Source organism: Nerophis lumbriciformis, linkage group LG15 (assembly GCF_033978685.3).
Source record: "Nerophis lumbriciformis linkage group LG15, RoL_Nlum_v2.1, whole genome shotgun sequence".
Classification (NCBI taxonomy): domain Eukaryota; kingdom Metazoa; phylum Chordata; class Actinopteri; order Syngnathiformes; family Syngnathidae; genus Nerophis; species Nerophis lumbriciformis.
The window spans coordinates 32,142,532-32,168,110 of record NC_084562.2 but is presented as its reverse complement, the minus strand read 5'-3'; the positions used below and the strand labels follow the sequence as shown (position 1 = coordinate 32,168,110).

The 25,579-nt window shown below is 39.6% G+C and overlaps 1 protein-coding gene and 1 long non-coding RNA gene across 3 annotated transcripts in view; one reads left to right on the top strand and one right to left on the bottom strand.

Annotated features, from left to right (window-relative positions):
* Positions 1–3,357: 3,357 nt before the first annotated feature.
* Positions 3,358–25,579, bottom strand: part of wdhd1 (WD repeat and HMG-box DNA binding protein 1) — an 88,534-nt gene continuing 66,312 nt past the window's right edge. For both annotated transcript variants that reach the window (XM_061975055.1, XM_061975056.1), the window contains exons 24-26: positions 24,198–24,340; positions 23,010–23,145; positions 3,358–3,681 (exon numbers count right to left, since the gene is read on the bottom strand). In XM_061975055.1, the coding sequence (XP_061831039.1) occupies positions 3,496–3,681; positions 23,010–23,145; positions 24,198–24,340 (465 nt within the window). In that variant the 3' untranslated portion in view covers positions 3,358–3,495. The remainder of the gene's footprint in view (positions 3,682–23,009; positions 23,146–24,197; positions 24,341–25,579) is intronic.
* On the top strand, positions 8,001–9,115 carry LOC133616047 (uncharacterized). The gene is made up of 3 exons (XR_009816808.1): positions 8,001–8,662; positions 8,758–8,918; positions 9,006–9,115. It is a non-coding gene; the product is annotated as an uncharacterized lncRNA (long non-coding RNA).

The window sequence follows — 25,579 nt, the reverse complement described above, 5'->3', positions numbered from 1 at the left end:
TGTAAAGAACATAATGTCATGTCTGTCTTGAGTTTCCAATCATTTCTACAACTCTTATTTTTTTGTGATAGAGTGATTGGAGCACATACAGGTAAAAGCCAGTAAATTAGAATATTTTGAAAAACTTGATTTATTTCAGTAATTGCATTCAAAAGGTGTAACTTGTACATTATATTTATTCATTGCACACAGACTGATGCATTCAAATGTTTATTTCATTTAATTTTGATGATTTGAAGTGGCAACAAATGAAAATCCAAAATTCCGTGTGTCACAAAATTAGAATATTACTTAAGGCTAATACAAAAAAGGGATTTTTAGAAATGTTGGCCAACTGAAAAGCATGAAAATTAAAAATATGAGCATGTACAATACTCAATACTTGGTTGGAGCTCCTTTTGCCTCAATTACTGCGTTAATGCGGCGTGGCATGGAGTCGATGAGTTTCTGGCACTGCTCAGGTGTTATGAGAGCCCAGGTTGCTCTGATAGTGGCCTTCAACTCTTCTGCGTTTTTGGGTCTGGCATTCTGCATCTTCCTTTTCACAATACCCCACAGATTTTCTATGGGGCTAAGGTCAGGGGAGTTGGCGGGCCAATTTAGAACAGAAATACCATGGTCCGTAAACCAGGCACAGGTAGATTTTGCGCTGTGTGCAGGCGCCAAGTCCTGTTGGAACTTGAAATCTCCATCTCCATAGAGCAGGTCAGCAGCAGGAAGCATGAAGTGCTCTAAAACTTGCTGGTAGACGGCTGCGTTGACCCTGCATCTCAGGAAACAGAGTGGACCGACACCAGCAGATGACATGGCACCCCAAACCATCACCCAACCATGCACATTTTGCATTTCCTTTGGAAATCGAGGTCCCAGAGTCTGGAGGAAGACAGGAGAGGCACAGGATCCACGTTGCCTGAAGTCTAGTGTAAAGTTTCCACCATCAGTGATGGTTTGGGGTGCCATGTCATCTGCTGGTGTCGGTCCACTCTGTTTCCTGAGATCCAGGGTCAACGCAGCCGTCTACCAGCAAGTTTTAGAGCACCTAATGCTTCCTGCTGCTGACCTGCTCTATGGAGATGGAGATTTCAAGTTCCAACAGGACTTGGCACCTGCACACAGCGCAAAATCTACCCGTGCCTGGTTTACGGACCATGGTATTTCTGTTCTAAATTGGCCCACCAACTCCCCTGACCTTAGCCCCATAGAAAATCTGTGGGGTATTGTGAAAAGGAAGATGCAGAATGCCAGACCCAAAAACGCAGAAGAGTTGAAGGCCACTATCAGAGCAACCTGGGCTCTCATAACACCTGAGCAGTGCCAGAAACTCATCGACTCCATGCCACGCCGCATTAACGCAGTAATTGAGGCAAAAGGAGCTCCAACCAAGTATTGAGTATTGTACATGCTCATATTTTTCATTTTCATACTTTTCAGTTGGCCAACATTTCTAAAAATCCCTTTTTTGTATTAGCCTTAAGTAATATTCTAATTTTGTGACACACGGAATTTTGGATTTTCATTTGTTGCCACTTCAAATCATCAAAATTAAATGAAATAAACATTTGAATGCATCAGTCTGTGTGCAATGAATAAATATAATGTACAAGTTACACCTTTTGAATGCAATTACTGAAATAAATCAAGTTTTTCAAAATATTCTAATTTACTGGCTTTTACCTGTATATAAAACCCAAAACCAGTCAAGTTGGCACGTTGTGTAAATCATAAATAAAAACAGAATACAATGATTTGCAAATCCTTTTCAACTTACAGTATATTCAATTGAATGCACTGCAAAGACAAGATATTTAATGTTTGAACTGAGAAACTTCTTTTTTTGTGTGCAAATAATCATTAACTTGGAATTTAATGGCAGCAACACATTGCAAAAAAGTTGGCACAGGGGCATTTTTTACCAGTGTGTTACATGGCCTTTTCTTTTAACAACTCTCAGTAAACATTTGAGAACTGAGGAGACCAAATTTTTTAAGCTTTTCAAGTATAATTCTTTCCCATTCTTGCTTGATGTGCAGCTTAAATTGTTCAACAATCTGTTGTGGTATTTTACGCTTCATAATGCGCCACACATTTTCAATGAGAGACAGGTCTGGACTGCAGGCAGGCCAGTCTAGTACCCACACTCTTTTACTATGAAGCCACGCTGTTGAAACACGTGGCTTGGCATTGTCTTGCTGAAATAAGCAGGGGCCTCCATGAAAAAGACGTTGCTTGGATGGCAACATATGTTGCTCCAAAACCTGTATGTACCTTTCAGCATTAATGGTGCCTTCACAGATGTGTAAGTTACCCATGCCTTGGGCACTAATACACCCCCATACCATCACACATGCTGGCTTTTCAACTTTGCGCCTTAAACAGTCCGGATGGTTCTTTTCCTCTGTGGTCCGGAGGACACGACATCCACAGTTTCCAAAAACTATTTGAAACGTGGACTCGTCAGACCACAGAACACTTTTCCCCTTTGCATCAGTCCATCTTAGATGAGATAGGGCTCAGCGAATCTGGCGGTGTTTCTGGGTGTTGTTGATAAATGGCTTTTGCTTTGCATAGTAGTTTTAACTTGCACTTATAGATGTAGCGATGAACTGTGGTTACTGACAGTGGTTTTTTTAAATGTGGTGATATCCTTTACACACTGATGTTGCTTTTTGATGCAGTACCACCTGAGGCATCGAAGGTCACAGGCATTGCCGCTTACATGCAGTGATTTCTCCAGATTCTCAAAACCTTTTGATATTACGGACCGTAGATGGTGAAATTCCTAAATTCCTTGCAATAGCTTGTTGAGAAATGTTCTTAAACTGTTGGGACAATTTGCTCAGGCATTTGTTCACGAAGTGGTGACCCTCGCCCTATCCTTGTTTGTGAATGACTGAGCATTTCATGGAAGCTGCTTTTAGACCCAATCATGACACACACCTGTTCCCAACTAGCCTGTCCACCAGTGGTATGTTCCAAATAAGTGTTTGATGAGCATTCTTCAACTTTCTCAGTCTTTTTTGCCACTTGTGCCAGCTTTTTTGAATCATGTTACAGACATCAAATTTCAAATTAGTTAACATTTGCAAAAAATAACAGTTTACCAGTTCGAACATGAAATATCTTGTCTTTGCAGTCTATTCAATTGAATATAGGTTGAAAAAAATGTGCAAATCATTGATTTCTGTTTTTATTTACGATTTACACAACGTGCCAACTTAACTGGTTTTGGGTTTTGTATATTTAATCATATTTCAAGATAACTATTAGAACAAAAAATACTAGATGCCACAAAATGGAAGACTAATAACTAGTTTCTGGTGCCTCTGCGGTTTCAATGACTTAATAATCAAACAGGACATACATTGTTTTTATTAAACCATTAAAACACAATAAAAGCAGTATACAAAATGCAAGTCAATGAAGGTGATTGTTAAGAACCAGAGGACATCAACACAGTTCATTTGAACAGTTTGTCATTTCAACAAGTAGCACAAATCAGTTATTGTGAAAAGCAAAGGCAGACAGCTTTGAAGTATCAAATGCTTTCTTCTTCTTGGCATTGTTTTCATCAGCATCTGACTGAGCAATGTCATTTTCCACACCTCCGCCCGCCTCCGCCCGTTTTCTCTTCTTTAGGTCCGTCACGTCGACAGTCAGGCCCTTTGCTCGCTCTGTCCACGACTGAAAGGAAGCGGGTGCACACGTGTTAATTATGGGAAGGCACAAGGCGAATGTATGCATCTGTTTGCACGCGGGCTCTTAGACAATGACTGAGCGCACATAGCAACGTGGGAGCGTGCGGTTGCAAATTGCATCCTGTCATGTATAATCACAATTGACAGACTGCATCTCCTTTGCCCCGCTGGCTCTTCTGCTCCTCTTGCTTTTATTTCCCCCTCTTTCTGAGCACAGACAAAAGGAAGCACTTCACTGAAAGGTAATACAGCCAGGATGAATCATCAGGGCTGATTGAACATACACTTTTCACCTCCGCATCCCTTAAGCCATGTATAATCAACACACATACACTATAAGCAGTCACAACACTGTTTAACTTTATTAATGGGATTATTAAATGCTAACAAATGTACTAACTTAGAGATCGACCGATACGTTTTATTCAGGGCCGATACCGATTATTAGTACCGTATTGTCCGCATTACAAAATGCACCCACTAAATTTTTAGAAGAAAAAAATGCGGAACATATTCACCATTAATTAGTTGCTTATTAACATGCAAATTAGTAACGTATTGGCTCTTAATTAGTACTTATTAATGCCTTCTTCTGCATGGTTTTATTATACAACCAGTAAGCCATTAACTAAGAGTCTTCCCTCAGAACCTCAGAATTATTGCTTATTAGTAACACTAACCCTAACCCTTATATGTTCCCTTCATGTCCAAATAACTCTAAATTAAGTCTTTGTTAATTAGAATATGTTCCCCATACTAAAGTGCTACCAAAAAAATGATCTCCCATATATTAGCCGCACCGGAATATAAGCCGAACATAGATATGAGTTATTTACTCAGAAAGATTGTGTAAATGCTCATATGCATACCTTAATTGTTTCCAAACGGTGCCTGTAACACGGCAGTAAAACGTCTGATCAAACAAAACGGAAGTCATCATCATGGACCCACTAGATGTGGAAGCTAGCTCCCCAATCCGCTAAACACTCAACAAGTCCACGCTGACGTTTTAAAGAATTTACGAAACTGAAAATATACAAAAAGAATGCCATTGTAAGTTAATAATACTAACTGACACTTGTAAACTTGTTTGCATATTAGTTCATGCTAACACATGGGACGGTTTAGTAAGAAATAATTGTTTTAGTTGTATAGTAAAACGTACAAACATTGCTTGGAGTGATGAAGAATCCATTGAAGTAGAAATGCTATGGATGACTAGAACACGGAACTGCACGTGTACTTCGGGTGAAAGCTCTAAACAGAAGGATATATTGTAGACAATTACCCCACAGCACCTGCAGGTAACAAACTCGTCCAAAACATGGCACCATAACACAAACAATAACACACTATTTCAGTTTCTTTGCATGTGTTCTATGAAAACTATTTGCATTATGGCTGTCAGAGAAGAAAAATCCATAAATTAGCCGCACAGTTTTATAAGCTGCCAAGTCCAAAGCGTAGGAAAAAAGTAGAGGCTTATATTCCAGTTTACGGTAGTCAAGGTGGCCGATAATCAATATTTGGAGCCGAGTAAAAGCTATTTAAACATTAATAGTATACGTCAGTAAACAGCTGGACAAGGCTTTAAGTTGTTTTTGTAAACATTAATTTTGAGGAAACGTCCAGTAGCGACATGTGTAATGCGTAGGGGTGTAACGGTACACAAAAATGTCGGTTCGGTACGTACCTCGGTTTAGAGGTCACGGTTCGGTTCATTTTCGGTACAGTAAGAAAACAACAAAATATACCGTATTTTTCGGAGTATAAGTCGCTCCGGAGTATAAGTCGCACCGGCCGAAAATGCATAATAAAGAAGGGAAAAAACATATATAAGTCGCACTGAAGTATAAGTCACATTTTTTGGGGAAATGTTTTTGATAAAACTCAATACCAAGAATAGACATTTGAAAGGCAATTTAAAATAAATAAAGAATAGTGAACAACAGGCTGAATAAGTGTACGTTATATGAGGCATAAATAACCAACTGGTATGTTAACGTAACATATTATGGTAAGAGTCATTCAAATAACTATAACATATAGAACATGCTATACGTTTACCAAACAATCTGTCACTCCTAATCGCTAAATCCCATGAAATCTTATACGTCTAGTCTCTTACGTGAATGAGATCAATAATATTATTTGATATTTCACGGTAATGTGTTAATAATTTCACACATAAGTCGCTCCTGAGTATAAGTCGCACCCCCGGCCAAACTATGAAAAAAACTGCGACTTATAGTCCGAAAAATACGGTACATTTTTTGGTTATTTATTTACCAAATTTGTAAACAATGGCATAACATACATATACACACAGGGTCCATTGCCAGGGTTAATGTGGTCAACATATATAAAATAAAAACTAAATAAGATAAGGCTCAGAATGGTTTCTTAACAAAACCTTTCTACATATAAAGTGCTTTTTTTGATTGATTGAGACTTTTATTAGTAGATTGCACAGTACAGTACATATTCCGTACAATTGACCACTAAATGGTAACACCCCAATACGTTTTTCAACGTGTTTAAGTCGGGGTCCACGTTAATCAACATTAAACTACCTCAAGTTGTTGCTCAGATTAAATAAAATGACAAAACTTTTCTTCTACATATAAAAAGTGCAACATTAAACAGTCTCAAGTCAACTCATCATGCTTAATTTATTACAGCATTTGAGAAGCTTGTAGTTGATTTTTATTATGTAAATGTTATATTTTTATCAACATGTGATAGCCATTGAAAACTAGGCTGCTCCATTACTAATGATTAATGTAACTATAGCTGAAAAAATAGTACAATAGCAATAGGAGAGACTATTCATCCCTGAATACCATGGAGTTCATGGAGGCTTAATGATGCCGTTACATTATTATATCAACTATCAGAGACAGAAACTCTTCATTTAACATAATGTCCTTTTTTGCTGCTTCAACACAGCTCAATCAACACAGAAAAAGGTAAAGTGAAATAACAGACAGACAGGGCTTTGCTGTCCGTAACACACACACACACGCACGCACGCAAACACACACACACACACACACACACACGCACGCACGCACACACACACACACACACGCACACAATGCAAAATTATCTAACGTTACGCTAAAATATAGCGGTATAGCTCGGTTGGTAGAGTGGCCATTCCAGCAACTTGAGGGTTCCAGGTTCGATCCCTGCTTCCGCCATCCTAGTCACTGCCATTGTGTCCTTGGGCAAGACACTTTACCCACCTGCTCCCAGTGCCACCCACACTGGTTTAAATGTAACTTAGATATTGGGTTTCACTATGTAAAAGCGCTTTGAGTCACTAGAGAAAAGCGCTATATAAATATAATTCACTTCACTTCACTAAAAGCGAATCAGCCTTCACCTCAAGCCAGGACTGCGAGCGAGCTGAGCTGCAGTTTATGTTTCTAGAACGTCAACGGGCTCAAAGTGATGTAACTAGTAGTTGACTGGGAGGTGTTTATTATAATTTGGGGAGAGTCCGCAGCCTGATGCTTACCTGCTAAACACCTATCTGCATGACGCTGGAGCACTGACAACATGCGCTCTGAATACGCACTGCTGATTGGCTGTTACCGCTCTAAATACGCACTGCTGATTGGCTGTTACCGCTCTGAATACGGGCTGCTGATTGGCTGTTACCGGTCTGCGTGTAACCAATCAGATGGTTGTGTGGGTGGGACAATGCTGGGTGCTGTGTAGAGTACTGACAGAGACAGAGGCAGAAGGAAGCGGAGCAGCTTGTTAAGACTTTAGTTTATACGGCTACATAATATGTTTGTGTGGAAACTCGTTCGGTACACCTCCGAACCGAACCGAAACCCCCGTACCGAAACGGTTCAATACAAATACACGTACCGTTACACCCCTAGTAATGCATCACTAATGTTGTGGTTAATTTAGCATCAAACATCATCAAGCTTCACTACGTGTGTCTAATTCTGCAAGTCAGAGGAGCAACAAAATATGGGACATTTCCTGGGACAATTGTTAAAAATATGGGATTTCTCTTCATCGCAATAACTTGCCATCTACTACATTTTATAGCAGCTCGTGGATTTAATGCACTGTAAGGTTTCCTGGTGAAGAACCCTGAAATATTGCAAACATTTAAATTAAATAAATTCTATGCTCCTTCACGTAGCTTTAGGTCTGGGTGGTATATCGATTTTATCGATATATTCTTTTTTTTTGTTGCAGAGTTTAATGAATAAAAAATCAATTTTCCCCCCCCCCCCCCAGGATCTCCCGTAGCTGGCGCCGTCCCCTTTACTTCCTTAGCAGCACAAATAGCAAAACATGACTAATGCTAATGCTAACGAGAGCGAGACGTTTGCTTGAAAGAAAAGTGTTGTCAGTACTTTGGTTTTACGGCTACAGGCGTGGAACAAATGACTGCACGGCACAAAAAGGTATGCGCACAACAAACAACAGCATCTGAGACTGAAGCCTCTGTGATGGGACACAAGTAGGGGATTTTATTTTTTATGTTTCGCTGCCATGCATGTCTTAGAGTGTTTTTATTGTTGTGGATTTTAATTGCATGTTTTTAATTGTTGTGGAATTTGATTGTATTTTTAGTTGCATGTTTTTACATTTTGCGGACTTTGATTGTATTTTTAAGACCTTGCCCCTTTTAGCTTGTTGCCCCTTGCAGCCAAGGTGCCCAATCGAACGGCACCTGAAATTAGACGCACCTGTGGAGCATTAGGGCTGCAAATTTAAAAGGAGAGAACAGGCAAGGATCGAGGGAAGCGACAGGAGGAGGAAGCCAACGGAAGGAAGAGCGACCGGAGAGTATCGACAGGCTTTGCCAAGAGCGTCCGGGTGGACGCCCGCAGGCTGGGAAGGAATCCAGGACTATGCAGCAGACCCCGCAAGCTACCGGAGTGAACCCCAAGAAGCCCACAACACACAGGGGCAGAGGAAACTCTGCCTCCGAAGTAAGTGTCGTGGATTGTGGATATGTGGGGGTGATCAAACTGCCTTTGGCTGTGGGCTTGTGCGTTGTACGCTGGCTGTGTGGTCCTGTGGGCAGGAGCAGTCGGGACCCAGAGACCTGCGGTGACTCCCGGGAGCAACCAAGAGGCGGGGCGAGACGGGACGTGTACGGCCACATAGGTCCCACCGGAGACTGGTGAGGAGAGTGGGCGTACTCAATATTTCTACGCGGAACTACAGCAGAGGCAGGGCTTGCGTGTAAGTGTGACGTCAGCCCTGAGAGCGTCTCCGTGTTTTTAGATTATTTAATCCCCGTGGCCTGCCTCCGATTTAATTTGTGTGCAGGAGGACGCCGTGGAAGTGAGCGGAGCCAGGACACTGACCACGCCTGTCGTGGCTGTACCCTCACCATAATATTGTTTACCAATTGGTATTTTTAGTGTTATCAACTTTACTGTATTTTTAATTTGTATTGAATAAATTGTAAATCGGCATCATTATATTTCCTTATTTTGGGACGGTTGCTCTCACTATATTGGGTTCTTAATATTTACATTAGTTTTTAGCAAAATCAAATCAAATCAAATCAACTTTATTTATAGAGCACATTTAAAATTGACCACAGGGGTAGCCAAAGTGCTGTACAATGAGCAGGTTAAAAGATAAAACGAGTACCGAGCAAACACAACACAACACAAACAGAACACGATAAAAAAAAAAAAAAATTAAAATAGAATTAATAAAAACATAAAAACATAAAAACAGGATCACAGCAGGTGTATTATGGGGCGCCATTGCAGGATGGATATCACTCAGTGTTAAAAGCCATGGAATAAAAGTATGTTTTTAAGAGAGATTTAAAAACAGGAAGAGAGGAGGCTTGTCTAACACTCAGGGGTAGGTCGTTCCAGAGCTTGGGAGCAGCAACGGCGAAAGCTCTGTCACCTCTAAGCTTCAGCCTTGTGTCAGGGACCGTCAACAGCAGCTGATCGGCTGATCTTAAGGATCGGGTGGGGCAGTAAGGCTGAAGGAGGTCGGAGAGATAGGTTGGCGCGAGGTTGTTTAGACATTTAAAAACAAATAAAAGGAGTTTAAAATGTATTCGGTAACGCACAGGGAGCCAGTGAAGGGACGCTAAAATAGGGGTGATGTGCTCACGTCTGCGGGTCTGTGTTAGCAGACGAGCAGCAGAGTTCTGCACGAGCTGCAGGCGGGCGAGGGAGGCCTGGCTAATGCCAACATACAGGGCATTACAATAATCAAGACGAGTCGAGATAAAAGCGTGGATTAATTTCTCAAGATCATGTCTTGATAGAAGCGGTTTCACTTTCGCTATTTGGCGTAATTGATAAAAGCTTTTTTGAACGACGCTGCTGATTTGTTTTTCGAATTTAAAATCTGAGTCAAACTTTACCCCCAGGTAAATATATTAAAATGTTATTAGATTTTAATATTTCACCACTCGGGTCCATCCCATTTCTGGCGTTACCAGCAGGATCCATATTGTGAGAGCATTGTTTCCAATGAGGGCAAGATGATGATGCCGGTGTATCCTGGCGCACCTTGCCTGCCCAGATTTAAAGGTCATGGTGACTATCTCAAGTATTCTGAGTGGAAGGAGCAGATTAAAGGGCTCCTGGGCAGCCAGGATATACCCGAGGCACGAAAAGTAACCATTTTGTTGGGAGCGCTTACGGGGGAAGCGAAGCTTCAAATTTCGGTTTTAGATGCGAACGAGAAGGATAATACTGGGAACATTTTTACTCATTTAAAATTCTTTATATGGGGATCAAACTCAAACACCGGTCTTGAGGCCACAGTTTTTTAGCTGCGCACAAAAACCTGACGAAAATGTACAATTAATTTTGAGGGCTCATGCCTTGCCTTTGACCCCTGGTGAGCGAGTGTGGGTCAGAAACAGGCGACGGCAGGGAAAAGGCAAACTGGACACATGGTGGGACCCTGAACCCCACGTTATCTCGGACATTGTGGGAACCACAAAATGTTATTAGGGCCCGCAATGGCCCATTGCAAAAGGACTCCCACAGGGAGTCCTTATGCAATGGGACATAAGGACCTATTGAATTTCTAAGGTTTTATTATTATTATTATTATTATTATTATTCTTTTTTCTTCCGCCGCCAGATTAAACTGTAATTTGACCCACTTAACATGCTTCAAAACTCACCAAATTTGACCCACACATCAGGACCTGCGAAAATTACAAAAAAACTAGACTGCCTGTAACTCCCACTAGGAAGGTCGGAAATACATGAAACAAAATCCGCTATGTAGGTCTGACTCAGACCTAACTTTCATAATGGTACATTCTCGGGCTAAAATCAACAGGAAGTTGGCAATTCCCCCTTCAAGACAAAAAAGTACTAAAAACAAGTCACTTTTGCCTTTTTGAGCTGTAATTTGACCCCCTTAACACGCTTCAAAACTCACCAAACTGAACACACACATCAGGACTGGCTAAAACTGTGATCTAATGAATAAACCTAACCCCAAATCTAAAAATTGTGCTCTACAGCAATTTTTTAATAAAACGCACAAAAAACTGCTCCTCGGATGAAAATTCTGACAAAACTGCCTGTAACTCCCACTGGGAAGGTCGGAGAGACATGAAACAAAAACCTCTATGTAGGTCTCACTTAGACCTACATTTCATAAATTGACAACCCCCAGCAAAAATCAACAGGAAGTTTGCTATTCCCCCTTCTAAACAACATTTTTGTAAAAACCGGTCACCTTTCTTCAAACATTATCTCCTCTGAGCGCGTTTGTCGTTTCGGCTTCAAACTAACACAGGAGAGAGATTGAACCCTTCTGATTAAAAGTTGGCGGAGAGTTTTGATACCTGCTCCGGTTTTGATTTTATGACCCTTCAAAGAGCCGCTACGCTGATGCTGCTGTTTTTTCTAGAAGGCTGCTTAAAATCAGGGCGCACCAGCGTGCCCACACAATGCAGACAAGGTAGGTACACTAAACAAAAGTATTGGGACAATTCGGACTAAAAGTAGACAAAAGTATTGGGACACTTGTGATGAAAACTGAACAAAAGTATTGGGACACTTAGGACTACCACTGGACACACGTATGGGGACACCTACACTGGACAAAAGTATTGGGACACTTAGGACTACAACTTGCCAAAATTATTGGGACACTTGGGACTAAAACTGGACAAAAGTATTGGGACACTTAGGACTAGCACCTGCCAAATACGCGGGCCCGACCAACGCTGCTTGCAGCTTTAATTATTCTTCTTTTTTCTTTATTCTTCCGCCGCCTCTTCGAGCACTAATTTGACCCACTTAACATGCTTCAAAACTCACCATATTTGACCCACACATCAGGACCTGCGAAAATTGTCTTTTAATAAAAAAACCAAACTGCAAAAATCAAAATTGCGCTCTAGCGCCCCCTAGGAAAAAAAAAAACTAGACTGCCTGTAACTCCCACTAGGAAGGTCGGAAAGACATGAAACAAAATTCTCTATGTAGGTATGACTCAGACCTAACTTTCATAATGGTACATTCTCGGGCTAAAATCAACAGGAAGTTGGCAATTCCCCCTTCAAGACAAAAAAGTACTAAAAACAGTCACTTTTGCCTCTTTGAGCTGTAATTTGACCCCCTTAACATGCTTCAAAACTCACCAAACTGAACACACACATCAGGACTGGCTAAAACTGTGATCTAATGAAAAAACCTAAACCCTAATCTAAAAATTGTGCTCTACAGCAATTTTTGAATAAAACTGATAAAAAACTGCTCCTTGGAAGAAAAAAATTACAAAACTGCCTGTAACTCCCACTGGGAAGGTCGGAGAGACATGAAACAAAAAACTCTCCGTAGGTCTCACTTAGACCTACATTTCATAAATTGACTACCCCCAGCAAAAATCAACAGGAAGTTTGCTATTCCCCCTTCAACACAACATTTTTGTAAAAACCCGTCACCTTTCTTCAAACATTATCTCCTCTGAGCGCGTTTGTTGTTTCGGCTTCAAACTAACACAGGAGAGAGATTGAACCCTTCTGATTAAAAGTTGGTGAAAGAGTTGTAATACCTGCTCCGGTTTTGATTTTATGACCCTTCAAATACCCGCTGCACTGATGCTCCTGCGGTGCTGTTTTTTTAAGATGGCTGCTTAAAAGCAGGAAGCACCAGCGTGCCCACACAATGCAGACAAGGTAGGTACACTAGACAAAAGTCTTGGGACACTTCAGACTAAAAGTAGACAAAAGTATTGGGACACTTAGGACTAGCACCTGCCAAATACGCGGGCCCGTCCAACGCTGCTTGCAGCTTTAATTAGATTTTAATATTTCACCACTCGGGTCCATTACATTCCAGCTCAAACTCTTTACAAGGTGAATAAGACCAACAACAAATAGACGGGCTAAAAATCACCTTACAATGGTGGAATCATTTACACCAGATATGTATGATGACGCCATGTTTGATGAGAAAGAAGCACAATGTGTTGAGCGATCACTAAAGCAGTCGCTCTGCACACCGCCAAGATGTGTAAACGAAAAAGGCTGCGTATACTTTATCAACTTACTGAAACAAACTATAGTCCTCTCAATGTTTTACTTCATCACTTATTTGGATGCAATGTCTAATACTACATTTTTATTTACAGAAGTATGTTATTCAAGACAGAAGTTTGCACTTTATTGATCTCAATGCTGGAGATTGTTTATTTGCATGCAATGTGCGATGCTTCTTTATTGTTAACAAAAGTATTCTATTCAAGCAGAAGTATTGCTTCCTAAAGGAATCTCTTAATTTAATTATTTGAAAATGATTCCGTGAAAAGTACAATTTTTATCTGGTCTAAAAAGAACTACTAGTTTTTGATTAAATAAAAGAAAATTTTCATTTGAATTATCTCTGTCATTTGTATTTGATGGTGTCTTTAAAAAAAAAAAAAAATCGGAAAATAGGAAATCTTTTTTTTTGTGAACGAATCGGGGATTTTATCTTTAGACCACATAACCCAGGCCTACGTAGTTTATAGATGAGACATGTTTCAAGCTGGCTGACATAATTGCGTATTGATGTTACAGAAAGTAAAGGATTGTTGCCTCTTCTTTTTTACTTATACAGCACAGTAAGTCTCTTGTTTGTCAATATGTGTACACAGAGTTTGGAGTAATGGCAGGGATATCTTTTCTGTAATATTTGTGTCTAAAAAAAAAAAGGCGACTCTTCACATGCAGGGCAAACGGGCTGGTACTTGAACATTGTTTGACGATCTACTTGACTAATTATTATTTTTTTAAATACTAGATACTGGTATCATATGTGTACACTGTATATTGTATCTGCTGATGTGGTTCTGCTGTATTTGTATTATATAAATAAATAAATGAAAAGACTGATACCGATATACGTCAAAATGCTAAATATCAGCACCGATAAGCGGTGTATCTCTAGTATTAACATCTAATTGCACGCGCCCACTCCATTTAAAGGTTTCTAATCTTTATGTTGACACCCTGCGAACTGGCTGGCTGGCGCCAACATAAGTGGTTGTCGACATAACTGAATGTAACCATTGCTTGCACCTTTATTTGGAACTTTCACCAGGAGAAACCGAGATAATAAATGATATCTGAACATAAGGCAGGTAGTTTCCTTTTTATTTAGATCTGTGTGTTTTTATTAGGTTATTTTATACGCTTATCTAACAGAGCTGCTGCAATATGGACACGGGAAACAATGATTGGACAGACTACAATATGTCCCAGACAACCTTAAGGGTTTAAGGTCAGTTTAGCAGTGAGCAAGATGTGACAACAGTATTGGTCTACAGCGCACTACTTATACATTGCAGCCTCTTGCAATAACCATGTATTACTTGGCATATAAATGATAGAAGCATTTCAAAACGGGTTACAAAGGCTCCTAATTTGGCTGCTAACGTATGAAGTAACATAATACATAATCCAGTTGAATTATTATTTTTTGTTTAATTTGATCTATGGGCCTGATGTTACCATCATGACATGATGAAAGGTGGCCCTTAAATACCAAATTATACACCTTAATTCAAATAAATTATGAACTATGTGAGCATATAGAAAATGGCAGAAGTAGGTTCTTACAACAAACTAATTAAATACGAGTTGACACAACTCTGTCGGGGAGTGCAATTGCAGAAGATTGTGTCATTCGAAGATTGAAGACAAATGGGGGGAGAATTCCAGACAGCTCAAGGGACAGTTTCAGGAAAAAGTGACCGGCAGAAGGTGCAAAGGGATGCAACATTTCTCCAATGCTCCAGTAGATAAATTCCAACGTTGATAGGGTCATCTATTCTTCGGAGGCGGAGGGCTTTCCTCTGTAGCCTGTCCAGAAGTTTAAGTGCAGTGGTACTAGCTCCAGCCCATATCGGGGATCCATACTCCATTGAGGCCTAATGTAAGCTTTGTAGATGGCAGAGGTGGGACCAAGTCATTGTTTTGCAAGTCACAAGTAAGTCTCAAGTCTTTGCCCTCAAGTCCGAGTCAAGTCCCGAGTCAAGACAGGCAAGCCCCGAGTCAAGTCCAAAGTCAAGACTGGAAAGTCTCAAGTCAAGTCCTAAGTCCTGCATTTTGAGTTTCGAGTCCTTTCAAGTCCTTTTAACCACAGACTAATATATTAACACAGATTGTGTATGCTTTTCAAACGCTGTATTTATTTATTAAAACAAGTGCATTTTAAATTGCAGGAAAGAAAATTGTGCTGACATTGCACTTTATAATAGCACTATTAACCAGTCATTTTAAACATTAACTCATTCCTTTACAGAACAAACACATTGAAAAATAAAGTTCAAATGTACTTATTTGTACAAAAGTGTTAACATTGAAAAAACATGACATATACGTGAACATAACAAAAAAGTTGTACTTTTTATATGTCAGGGCCCTATGCTGCATTGCATTTGCAAAAGACCAAATTAGCCAAGAGTCTGTCAGTCATTTATGCACGATGGGGGCGTAGTATGATGCCACCATGGCTGAAAACTCGCTCCACTGGAGCACTGGAGGCAGGCACTGCCAAGACTCTCATGGCCACTCGGAACAGTGAAGGAAGAGTCTTCATGTTCAATGCCCAGAACAAAAGGGGGAGAGAGTTGTTTTGGGTTGGTGCACTACTTGTAAGTGTATCTTGTGTTTTTTATGTTGATTTAATTAAAAAAAGAAAAAAAAAAATTATTTCTTGTGCGGCCCGATACCAATCGATCCACGGACCAGTACCGGGCCGCGGCCCGGTGGTTGGGGACCACTGAGGTAAACAACCAACAGTATGTCAGAAAGCTAGCTAAAACGGTACACATATTCATAATATAGTATACATTTTAACTGACCTTTATTTGACTATTTTTGTCTTTTTTTAGGTGGCTAAAATACGCGGTGCTGCTGACCGCCGTCTAACGTTACGTGTGATATATTGACTAACGTAACCCTGCTTAAAAAAAATCACTGAACAAAAAGTATGAATAAGGTAGTGAACTGCAACAGATTCCCGTGTTTTCAATAACGTTATAACGTTAGCAGTGAGTTTACAGCCTCACTGATTTAACTACACAGCAAATAAAAGTCACGTTACTTAGCCAATAAACGTTATCTTACATTCAAAACTTACCGTTCTTTGTGCAACTTCAAATGCCGGACGAAGTTGGAAGTTGTTGCCTCTCCATCAGTAATTTTTGAACCGCATGTGTTGCATACTGCAAACCGTTTTGTGTTGACCACCTCGTAATTTTTATACCCAAACAAAATTATTTTAGGTATCATTTTTTGTTCACTGGCGTGTGGTTTGGACATGTCTTCTTCGTTGGTTGTCCTGCAATTTGATTGGATGAATGCTGTGTGATGAAAACAAAGTAGATCTAATTTGATTGGCTGTTGTACTGAGAGCACACCAGCTGACACACGCAACGCTGATAGACAAGTACACAATGAAAAATACGGAGCGCTCCCGAATAACTTTTTCATCTTTGGGTTTTGGGGAAAGTAGCAAGTCATGTCAAGTCATGTCAATTCAAAAGGCTCAAGTCCAAGTGAAGTCACAAGTCATTGATGTTAAAGTCGAGTTGCAAGTCTTTTTACATTTTGTCAAGTCGAGTCTAAAGTCATCAAATTCATGACTCGAGTCTGACTCGAGTCCAAGTCATGTGACTCGAGTCCACACCTCTGGTAGATTGTGACTCTTGCCTTGAATGAAAGGACATCTCTATAGTCTCTTTGCGACCTGTTTGGCAAGGCATGTGACATAAGGAGCCCAAGTCAAAGTGTTGGTAAATATTACACTAAGGAGGGTGATACTTCTGGTTGGATTTATTGTAGAATTCATGAACTAGAAAGAGGGTGGTTCTGGTTTCGCTTCCTGCTAATAATCATCAAAACTGTCTTGCTTGCAGGGAAGGTGACACACCCATCTGTCGCCCATTTCTCAATTGTCTTGAGGCATAGATGCAAAGAGGTGAAGATCATTTTCAACGTGGGAAGTCAAGTCGTCAATGTACATAAGGAAGGGCATGGGCCCTAGTACACTTCCTTGTGGCACACCAGCAGATAAGGTCTTGGATGTTGAAGTATAGAATAGAATAGAATAGAATAGATGGATAGAATAGAATAGAAAGTATTTTATTGATCCCTGGGGGAAATTCAGCACCACAGTTCGCTCACAATAAACACTTAGGTATTTTTTACATGTGAATAATATAAATACAGTCTATTTATACTATTTACATGTGAATAATATAAATACAGTCTATTATACAGCATTATTCACATGTGAATAATATAAATACAGTTATTATACATTGAAGTACGGTCAAAAAGGAACATATGCATTATAAAGTCTGATAGCTGTCGGTATGAAGGACATCTAGGACTATGATAGCCATCTAGAACGACAGCCTGATGCCTATAGGTGGGTTGCAATGACGTGAAGAGGCACATCTGGGCACTTCCGGGTTTCAGGCCCATTAGGCTACTGTTTATTTACCGAAATCAGTGCAGATTTAGGTTTATTTTAAAAGGTTTAGAGGCAAATATAAAAGCAATCATGAAAAAAATATTTTAAATGGAATGGAGTATATTTTTACACTTTTAAGAAAAATATATTTTCAAAAGATTTAAACCATTTATTATGACCAAAAGGTTACTTCACTTCAATTGACGCGGTATTTACAGAAGAAAAGATTGGAGGCACATCTGACATCTGAGGGGTCCACAAATGAAGCAATAATCTGTGAAAGACAAAGTTGGATTTGTTGGTGCATCAGCAAGTCACGTAACTGATTGACATAAAGTGCCAGGCTGCTGTGATCGTGACGCTAATGAGAAAAGGATATGTTTGTTTGCAATTGATTTCTTGCTACAAATATTAGTCTCATCTAAAATTCATTTATGCAGTTGTTTTAATGGTGTGAACTATACTTTGTCATTATTTAGCTGTATTTGTCCCTGTTCAGCATGAATCTTTGCTAGCGATATTAAGATTCAGTATATGTTGTTTAGCCTACGAGAAATGTATTCATCTTGTTTTTATTACTATTAAGAATAGTTTCTTGATGCTAACAAATATTACCGAAGACGCTATACTGTGGTCGTGTCGAATAACGCACTTTTAGTTTCTCTTATGAAAATCAAGAACGACAATACGGTGTATTGCACCAACAACCACAATATCTATTACTAGGACTTAACATGACGTTAGTTTATTTGCACAATCAGGTCTTTGTAGTTATATTTAGGCATAGCAACCCAAAAAGAACACGATCTATTGTTCTTTCTTTAGGGTTAGTTCTGCTATCAAACACTACTAATATAATAGAGAATAAACTTGATTGCAACACAGAAAGTTTCACAAACAAATCAAATGTTCAAACAAACATTTTACAAAGTGATCACTGCAGACCCAAGCGGTCCGATTGTATTCCACAAGATGATGAAAGTGACATTTTTAAGAGCCATTTCCTTCGAGGCACTTTCATTTTTCCCTGACTTTATTACCTTTATGAACCACTTCTTTCGGGACTGTATGAAAGGTATTTCCTGTGTCTCTATTTGAACGACTGTAACACCCCAAAACAGAACAGTAATACGGCATTTTCTGAACTTTACGATCACTCTCAGTTGTTTTATTTCTACACTCCAGCGGCTTGACCATTGTGTGAATTATGCCGCGAAGAAGAAAAACGGATGTGACGTCATATGCAACCCTTCTATTGGCTAAGAATGAGGAAATCTGTGATGTCAATTTGGTTATAAGGCCGCAGTGCCAAACATGGTCAAAGGCTTTCTTAATGCCTAGAACTATAATCCTCACTTCCTGTTAAGAGTCTAAGGCAGGGCTATTCAACTACATAATGAAGAGGGCCACAGTTTCAAGAACCCAAAGTCTCAGGGTCCGGACATCAAAATGTGGATGTTTCATCAGAAAGTGCCTCAGCCGGATATATTTCTTTGAGACTGTGTTTACTTAATTGCAAATTAAACACATCGGCTTTCCACGGCACTGTCAATAAATGAATTATTCCAGCATGTGCAGCTAGTTAACAGTATGAAGAGAAAGAAGTTCCAGTTTTTGTGGAGGATTAATGTTCCTTCTTTTGAAACATTTTCTGACCCTGGTTTTATTTCTTTACACTTCTTTCATTTTAGGTCATTTTGGTACCAGTACCAAAATATTGGTATCGGGACAACCCTACTTTGTTGCTGTCGATATTTGTATTGATCTGCCCACCCCTGCTTACATTCAAGAGCTCTAACTTAGCATGGCTTACTCTATTCTCCTATGGTGTGTAGTGTAGCTTGTTTAGCTATTCCTCGTCCTCCAGTGATAATGATATGCACAAGAAACGTAGTATTTTTTTGTCACCACAGAGGCGAGGATTAGTGACTTACACTGAGGAGGGACGTTAGCCGCTAGCTCACTCGCGAGGACGCTACATTGCGTTGTTCGTTTGTCGGCCAAATTTGCAGGACACAGCTATGTGTCATCAACATTAATTTTCATGATATATCGACAGTATTTAAAGCTCTATCCTCAGCCAAATGTACTGTATATCATTTACATCGTATATATCGCACAACCCTAACTAGTTTTACTATTTTTGGATTTCAAATTTAATACAAAACTGCGCCCGCCGGTAAGATTGGGACAACAAGTCAGTGACGCAACCCTGTGTTGTATTAGCTGTGTCAGCATGGACAGATTCAATTGTAAAACGGTTTCATTCAATGTCACGGGAACCAGCTGACAGTCTGGAAAAGAGATTCTAATCCAGCCCGAACAGAAAACCAGTTAAATCTGCCCGCATCACTGTCTCGCAGTTTTATCTCGAGATCAGTGCTTTGTGCCCTCAGTGCCAGATCTCAGGCAATAGGGTTTCCAGGCAACAAGTGTCCCTCCCCCACCAATTCACATCCACGTTCTGCCCATGGTGTAGCGCGTCATGCAGCTGCCTGTTGAGAAGATTGATGAATGCAGGGTCAGGATCAGGTTAGCGCGCCCAACGCCCATCTCGGTCTGCCAGCGCAGACAGGATATGGACAGTCTAAAATGATTTGTTAGGTTTATTTCAACAGAAATATACAGAATATCATTAATGAATTAATTTGTATTTTTGAGAGAAATATGTAGTTGATCTCCAAGAAAAACACTTTGTGGCGATAACATCAGATCTAGATAGCTCGAGATCAGACGTTTCTTGTGTTGCAAGTAGGGCTGCAACTAACAACTAATTTGATAATCGATTAATCTGTTGATTATTACTTCGATTAATCGATTAATAATCGCATAAAAGAGACAAACTACATTTCTATCCTTTCCGGTATTTTATTGGGGGGAAAAACAGCATACTGGCACCATACTTATTTTGATTATTGTTTCTCAGATTTTTGTACTGTAAATGTTGCAGTTTATAAATAAAGGTTTATAAAAAAAAGAAAGAAGAAAAAAAGAAAAAGGAAAAGTAGCCTTTGCGCATGCGCATAGCATAGATCCAACGAATCGATGACTAAATTAATCGCTAACTATTTTTATAATCGATTTTAATCGATTAGTTGTTGCAGCCCTAGTTGCAAGCATCTCTCGAAGGGATCTTGGTGTGAAAAACAGGCCCAAAACAGAAGTTTCCCACCTCCATATTTGACAGTAGAAATGCTGTTGTTGCGCTCATTCATATTCAATATTTCTTTAGATCCAAACAGGTCGAGTGGATGCCAAGGAACTTAATTTTGGTCTCATGTGACCACATCACATTTTCCCAAACCTTGCGTGAGTCATTGAGGCAGTTTTAACTTGTACCATTACAAATCGCCAGAGGTGTGGACTCGAGTCAGACTCGAGTCATGAATTTGATGACTTTAGACTCGACTTGACAAAATGTAAAGAGACTTGCAACTCGACTTAGACTTTAACATCAATGACTTGTGACTTCACTTGGACTTGAGCCTTTTGACTTGACATGACTTGCTACTCTCCCCAAAACCCAAAGATTAAAAAGTTATTCAGGAGCGCTCCGTATCTTCCATTTTGTACGTGTGTGTCTGTCAGCGTGTGTGTCTGTCAGCGTGTGTGCTCTCAGTACAACAGCCAATCAAATTAGATCTACGTTGTTTTCATCCCACAGCATTCATCCAATCAAATTGCAGGACAACCAAAAAGAAGAGTTGTCAAACAACGTGCCAGTGAGAAAAAATTATGCTAAAGTTGGTTTTGTTCGGGTATAAAAACTACGACTTGGTCAACAAAAAACGAATTGCAGTATGCAAAACATGCAGTTCGAATATTACAGACGGAGACGCAACAACTTCCAACTTCGTTCGAAATTTGAAGTTGCACAAAGAAGGGTAAGTTTTGAATGTAAGCTAACGTTTATTGGCTAAGTAACGTGACTTTTATTTGCTGTGTAGTTGAATCAGTGAGGCTGTAAACTCACTGCTAACGTTAAAACCATAGACATCTTATAAGTAGACGCAGCATCGAGCGCTACTGCCTACTGGCGCAGACGAGACGCTGGGCCGCCATCTTGGAGTGGTGATCCGCTCCACTCAGTGCAATTCATTTGGCAGGAGCAATGAACTGTCAGCGCATTTAATTCATTTGACCTCACTGAATACCACTGATTTTCACGCGCTTTTTTGTCATACGTGTAGCTATGATAAAGGACACATGTTTTGGCGTGTTTTATTATTCATAGTTTGCTTTACAGTAATAGAATATTCTTATATTCTATAAGTGACCAGACGTCCGAGATCAAAACTGGGAATATAATCCCAGAGAAGGAGGAAAAAAACGGTCAGCTATTTTTAAATTCAAGAAACAATATGATTAGGTTATATATACATGCGTATATCCTACATAAACAATATTAGATATCTATATATCTTAGGGACCTATAGACTGTATCTCTGTTGCTGCAGCTGCAGAGAGTTTATTCTGTCTTGACACTTTGTATTACATACTTCCCTTAAATGATAATGTTTACAGTGATTGTTTTATATGTATTTTTTATGTATGTCGCTTTGGATAAAAGCGTCTGCAAATACTTAAACATAAACACCTGAAAGTCTTTATATCAGCTAAAACCACCAATCTGTTTCACTGGATTCAGAATAAAACCAAATTCTGTTTTACCCAACAATGTTAGTATTTGAATATTGTTACTTGAAGACTTATTCCTGGTTACAATTATACTGTTAAGAAAGTATTGTCTTATATTTTGCCTAGAGAATGCATTGTAATCAGTGGCGGCTGGTGAATTTTGTTTTAGGTGGGGCTGAAAGTTTGTAAACCAAACCCCAGTAGGGGCGTCATCCTCCCCCAGAAGATTTATTTGTGATTTTCACATACACATATTGAAGATCTTTGCTCCTTCTCAACTCTGTGGTAATATTCTTCTCACAAAATACAACCAATAAAACGTTAATGTAATATTCTTCTCACAAAATACAACCAATAATACGTTAATGTTAAATCTTACTTGTGAAAAGTAATCCCCCGATTCCTATTTTCAACAGTTCGCTCATTTGAGCAGGAAAACGCAGTGCATCTTGCTGGACAAAGCTCAAACAAAATCTCGTTGACATGTATGACCCCAAAGGGAATAAGCGGTAGAAAATGGATGGATGGGGGATGTATGACTTAAGTGTTATTATGACAATGACAATAAAGGAATTGATTGATTGATTGATTATTTGATATGCACATTCATGTTTTTTGAGCGGATGCATTAGGTATTGGGTTCTAACAAAATTAGCCCAAAAAAACTCTGTGCAAAGTGGGATTCTAAAGCGGCAAATATAATGCAAATATTTGTGTTTCCTACCAATCGCTCCTCAGCTGACAGGCATCTAAAGCGACTCATTGCTTCCTTGATGATGTCAGTCTCCTCCAGGTCAGGGTGGTCTGCTATGATGTTCTTCCTATTCTCTTCTGACCAAAGTTGAAAGCCTGTTTTGGGTCTGATGCACAACAAAAGTATAAAGTGAGAAGAAGATCCTTTCTCTTTTCATCAAGCTGTTTTGGCAACTTGGCCTTTAGCAAATAACCACAGAAAAGGCATTTAAAGACACAAGTTGGTGCTTCTTAAATCACATGTTTAGCTTGGCAAGAACAAGCATTAATTCTGCATTTTGAATGAGCAATAAAAAAGGTGTGATTATTATCTAATAATTTTTAAAATTCGAAATTTTCAAAAAAGTTGTACACAGTTGTACAAACTTAGGTTGGCTACGCTTATGTTGACAACTAATCTACAGTATGTCAACTAACTCATCAAATCTCGGTCCACTGTGTTCCTATTATTGAAAAGTACCCGCTTAAGTTGACAACCAAGGAATTATTTTAATGAAAAATGGGTCAGTTTATGTTGACGTATTGTTAACGTCCTCATTATTGCTAAACAGCGTGAAACGACATCAGCAACATAACTACTGTACAGTAATCTATTTATTTATTTATATATATTTATTTATTTTATATATATATTAAATATATTATTTATATATATTTATTTATTTATATATGCACCTTATTGCTTTTTTATCCTGCACTACCATGAGCTTATGTAACGAAATTTCGTTCTTATCTGTGCTGTAAAGTTCAAATTTGAATGACAATAAAAAGGAAGTCTAAGTCTACTGACTAGTTACACAGCATTAAAACTTACACACAGTAACTTCCTGTTCAGTGCAAAGTAAGCTAAGTAACCTGGATTCAATCGGAATAAGTAACAAAAATGCACCCGTTTTTTCTTTTCTTTTAGTCCACCAGTATAACATTTTACTGTCATAGTTAAGACATAAAACAAAAGTGGGGCAACAGCTATGTTAGATAAGATTTTAAAATATTATATGACCACCAAAAATGTCAATAAAAATATGCACAAATGGAGGAAAACCATGTTGACAACAAAAAAAGTTTATTATAGCCCATTTTCCTTATGTCTCTGGCTAAAGTCATAAGCAATGGTTAGCCTGTCATAAATATGTTCCACTGTATTCTTATTTTGTACCTTTTAGTTTCTGGGTTGTCGGCCAGCGGGGGAGCTGTTGGGAGTTCGGGTTGCTTCTGTTGTTCTACAGACGTCTCCAAACTCTCCCGGGTCTTCTTATTGGCTGCCTTTGCACTGGTCATTTGCAGCAGAGTAGACTGTGACTGGAAAGTAAATAGATCATTTTTCAGGAGCAATAATTGTACATGTTGCATAAATGTTCATGCCAACAACCAAACAATTACACAAGGCGAATCAGTAAAGAATCTGGGTATTATCTTCGACCCAACTCTCTCCTTTGAATCACACATTAAGAGTGTTACTAAAACGGCCTTCTTTCATCTCCGTAATATCGCTAAAATTCGTTCTATTTTATCCACTAGCGACGCTGAGATCATTATTCATGCGTTCGTTACGTCTCGTCTCGACTACTGTAACGTATTATTTTCGGGTCTCCCTATGTCTAGCATTAAAAAATTACAGTTGGTACAAAATGCGGCTGCTAGACTTTTGACAAGAACAAGAAAGTTTGATCATATTACGCCTATACTGGCTCACCTGCACTGGCTTCCTGTGCACTTAAGATGTGACTTTAAGTTTTTACTACTTACGTATAAAATACTACACGGTCTAGCTCCGTCCTATCTTGTCGATTGCATTGTACCATATGTCCCGGCAAGAAATCTGCGTTCAAAGAACTCCGGCTTATTAGTGATTCCCAGAGCCCAAAAAAAGTCTGCGGGCTATAGAGCGTTTTCTATTCGGGCTCCAGTACTATGGAATGCCCTCCCGGTAACAATTAGAGATGCTACCTCAGTAGAAGCATTTAAGTCCCATCTTAAAACTCATTTGTATACTCTAGCCTTTAAATAGCCCCCCTGTTAGACCAGTTGATCTGCCGTTTCTTTTCTTTTCTCCTCTGCTCCCCTTTTCCTTGAGGGGGGGGGCACAGGTCCGGTGGCCATGGATGAAGTGCTGGCTGTCCAGAGTCGGGACCCGGGGTGGACCGCTCGCCTGTGCATCGGCTGGGAACATCTCTGCGCTGCTGACCCGTCTCCGCTCGGGATGGTGTCCTGCTGGCCCCACTATGGACTGGACTCTTACTATTATGTTGGATCCACTATGGACTGGACTCTCACAATATTATGTCAGACCCACTCGACATCCATTGCTTTCGGTCTCCCCTAGAGGGGGGGGGTTACCCACATATGCGGTCCTCTCCAAGGTTTCTCATAGTCATTCACATCGACGTCCCACTGGGGTGAGTTTTTCCTTGCCCGTATGTGGGCTTTGTACCGAGGATGTCGTTGTGGCTTGTGCAGCCCTTTGAGACACTTGTGATTTAGGGCTATATAAATAAAGATTGATTGATTGATTGATTGATTTCTATTATTTTGTCTCGG